We start from the raw sequence: 4,207 nt of genomic DNA on the forward strand, positions 1-4,207 counted from the left end.
ATATAAAATGGCGGACAGTTTGAATCGTATTGCCGACGACGAAGAGTCAGAATGGCTGGAAAATATAGATCCAAGGGTATAAGATGAATCTAACGAAGAAAAACAGCAAGACGACCAGGAAATTTCTTCATTTACTTGAAGAAAATAGAAACAGCAACACGACAACGCGCCAATTCCGTTCCGCTTCGCATACTTCTGCCACGCACTCCCCGTAAATAAGTATCCGAGAAATTCGCCCACACTGGACTAACAGTTTGGCGTGTTGGATAATAAATAACTTACGTATGATGCACGATCCTCGCAGTAGAGAGCACTATTTATGCTAAAAAAACGTCTAACTTATTAGACGTTTTTTTGTGTAGTATCGCTGAGTATTTTTACTCGTTATTTGTATTTTGACTCGCCCTACGAGCTCGTCAAAATACGGCACAACTCGTAAAAATACTCAGCGATACTACACAACAAAACGTCTAATAAGATATATATATATCTCTATCAATGCACACTGGATCACGGATAAAATATTAATATAAAGGAGTCAGTAGAATAAAGAGTTATTCAGTTTGTTTGAGAGACAAAGGTTGATACGTGAAGGTGTAGTCTGATCGTCCGGGTGAGTGTCAGAACATTCTCCTGACAACAATCATTCACTTGACTCTAATGATGACCTCCGCACAGGTTGTCGAAACGTCAGTCACTACCACCGACAACAGTCCTTCTCAGGACTACACTCACCCGGACGATCAGACTACACCTTCACATGTTACCCCCGGGTTCAAGCCAATTACTGCAAAGGTTGATACGTTAATATATCAGTAAAGAAATAAAATTTACAGGACAGTGGCAGTTAGACAAATCCCTTTATTCTTTTTGGTCTTTACTTTCGGTCTTTCTGGGAAAATCGATTTCCTTTCCAAACTAGTATCTGAAACTGAATGGTCTGCATTATAGTTGATTATGGGCATCGGAAATTATAGTGTTATCGTTTGAGGCGCTGCTGCATTTGTTTATTGGATTTCACCAGATTCAACAATTGTTTTTCTTTAACGTCGAAACATACACGACACCTGGAAAAAGACATAGACGTAACATACAATTGTAGCATGATACTATAAATCTAAAGAGTACAGAAACGCCTATTCGCTAATAGCTTTTGGCATACTGAAGATAAAATTCGCCATCATGCGGACGTCATTATCAACAGCCTACTATTTCGGGGTTGCACCGTTTTGTAACAACAGTCTGGGTATGATATATACTATGGCTACAGTTCCTAATGTCTTTCCTGTCAGCGCATTAAAAGTGAAAACCATGACAATATTCCAAAAAAAATAAAACAAACAAACAAACAATTCATTTTCAACTCATTCAATGCTTGACCGGCAACAGAAATACCTAAACACGAGGTTATGTCATTTACATTATTCTACAAGTGTTAACTCTGTTTAAAGTTGATGTTGTAAACACACCCACATAAGATATGCTTACTAATCTTGCCTTAACATTTTTTGTGCTCTCGGTTGACAAAGCGCGTAGAGCCGCCGAGGAAGTCGGCTCACAAACTTCATATTAAAAGAGCAAATAGTGCTGGAAAACAATTAACATCGCAGAGATAAAGATTGAATTAATTTTAGCACATGAACTACATATTCCAAAATTAGAAAGCTCTCATGATAAAAAAAGAGAACGCTAACTACTGACGCAAAACCCTGACATGTGCCTTACATTGAGGTATATTTTCAGCTCAACTCAATGGGAAAATTTACATCATTGCATCTCATTCACGTCATGCTAAATACAATTTACGTCCAATATCAAGAAACACCTCTCATATATATTCCGTCTGAATTCGATATTTACTCTGTTGCTATAACATCCACAGCTAATATTTATTGCCAGATTTCTCTTGTATCATTACGATTTCCCTCCCTGCAGTTCAAATGAGAAACGTAAGAGCTGCACGTTATCTCTTAAACGAAGAACGTGCAATTGCTGTAGTACGAATACCTAGAGATATAGACATAGGTTCCTGATTTTATCACTAAGGACTTAATCACACAACCAGTTCAACCGTATGAGTAACAATGAGAAAGGAAGTGAATTCATACTCACCAAACACACGAACAAGGACGTCTGTTTCTTTCCGACCGATGCGAATACCATCAGAATAAAATATTTCAAGAGAGTATATGTATTCATCTGTTCTTCTCACGTTTTTTAAGACTAGGGTTGCTGGAGATCTTGCAATGTAGAATTTTTGGAATTTCCTGTCTACAAGGAGAGAGGAATTGGCGTTTGGTTTCGTAGCTATTGTTGTCAGTTGATTTCCATCGGGTCTCTTTCTTCCAATGGTAATATTCCGCAAGTTTTCTCGAGAATTAAGACTGACTTTCCAAACAAGAGAAACTCTTCCACTATTCAATCCCTCTACAACGTCTGTTGGGTTGCGTGGTGTGGTTGTAAATGTAACGGACTCTGAAATGATATCAGTAAAAGCAACAATACATCCACACTGAATTCTAGGTGTATGGAAATACTATAAATCCATTTGCTTTAACAGCAACCTTACTTAATTTGAAAATATGTCGACAAACCACAATAATAAACTTCACAGAAATCAAAATGGAACAAGGGGTATATTGAGTAAATACGTACGAGTTTGTGGTGCATTGAGAACCATTAGGAGTAAGGCAAAACCAAAACAGCCTCGTATTACGATTAGTAACGTTTCCAGCATCTTTCGGAGCGAAGGTTCAAAGCAAATAAATTACACGTGAAGTTGTGAGGTTGACAAAATCGATCATGCGTGGTCACATGCCACTCGGCGATGAAAAAATTAATTTTAAGCTCCAATTGACATAATTCAAACAAACATTCTAATATCACACCTAAATTGAAATGAATGTTTTACGATTATGTGTACGGGCATGATGTTATAAGGCTCATACAATGAATCGAAAGTCGCGATTTAGTTTGTTGATTTTGTTAAATGCTCAAATAGTAAGCCAAATCGTTTTCACCACTGGATAGAACACAACGGAAAATATAAGAATATACGTAAGCAAGGACATCATTAAAAATATAGCATGCTAAATGACAGCATATGATTGGGTCGGGGATTCTGGCACACTCAATTCGACGTCAAAATAAGGCAAGTCCGTCAATTTACGCAAACAAAAGATTCTTCATCAAGATCTTTGGCTGTGTTTCTACCAAGAACATCAGTATGGTGGCTTAGCATTGTCACTCCTTTTTTTTAACCTCAAAATAGAAATAAACTTTACCTAAAATTGAAATAGTCAATGATACACAAGTTTTAAGAAACTCTTAAGTGTCCATTTTGAATTGTCTTTAAAGGCCATTTAAGTTGCAAATGAAAATGCGTTTTTTTAGTTAAATTTAATTACTTTAATTACTCGCCAGACAGATTTGCAAGAAAGTAGTTGGTTTAAAGCAAGTTAAGAATGAAAACGAGAAGATATTCAAAGAAGAAAGAATGTTGGGAGGACTTGGATAACCCTGTTAGCATGAAAACACATGAAGACAAGACTGGGAACCGTTCTAAACGATATCCGCTTTCAAAGAAGTCAAAGAATGTCGCCGCGGCTGCTGGACGATTAAGAAAAGATAAGCCATTAAACACAAAACACTGAATGCAGTTTTAAGAGCACGAAGAGCTCAGCTTGGAAAACATAAAAGAAGCCGTGAGTGATTTGGCGGTGCACCGACCAGCTTGTGCGATATTCTTGCATTCCAGAGAGGTCCATCGTGTATTAAACTCGAGCAGATTGAGAATCGCAAAGTACTCTTCATCTGCAAGTAAATTTTGATTTTCAGTATTTAAATGAGCTCTGAGCTTATTTTCTGAGGAATTAATTCTCTCTTTGTATCCTTTTAGTCTTCGTAACATTTCGAGTATTAAATTTTAACGTCACGTTATGATGTCTACCCTTGTCTATAGCTGAGAGTAAATGCTTTCTCAGATAAAAACTGGTAAAATCTAAGATTCTGACGCTTTTTCTAGCTTGTCACAAAGAGATTTAATGCAACCATCAATCATCGAATTCCTTTCGGTATCTGTTTTGTAACTTTTGGTAGAGATGTCCAAATTCGAAGGACTTTCAAAGAATTAGCGAAATTGGTAATTATGGTAGAAATCAAACTTTGCTCAGCGTTTTACAATTCAAGATATGTCAGATATTAAATG

General features: G+C 36.9%; 1 protein-coding gene across 1 annotated transcript in view; it reads right to left on the bottom strand.

Annotated features, from left to right (window-relative positions):
* The window catches only part of LOC111334841 (fibroblast growth factor receptor 1-A), a 15,309-nt gene extending 12,285 nt beyond the window's left edge, over nucleotides 1-3,024 (bottom strand). Inside the window, exons 1-2 of the mRNA XM_088727698.1 lie at nucleotides 2,656-3,024; nucleotides 2,113-2,475 (exon numbers count right to left, since the gene is read on the bottom strand). Coding sequence (XP_088583824.1) covers nucleotides 2,113-2,475; nucleotides 2,656-2,737 — 445 coding nt within the window. The 5' untranslated portion in view covers nucleotides 2,738-3,024. The remainder of the gene's footprint in view (nucleotides 1-2,112; nucleotides 2,476-2,655) is intronic.
* Nucleotides 3,025-4,207: the final 1,183 nt, after the last annotated feature.

This window comes from Stylophora pistillata, chromosome 7 (genome assembly GCF_964205215.1).
Source record: "Stylophora pistillata chromosome 7, jaStyPist1.2, whole genome shotgun sequence".
In the NCBI taxonomy this organism is placed as follows: Eukaryota; Metazoa; Cnidaria; class Anthozoa; order Scleractinia; family Pocilloporidae; genus Stylophora; species Stylophora pistillata.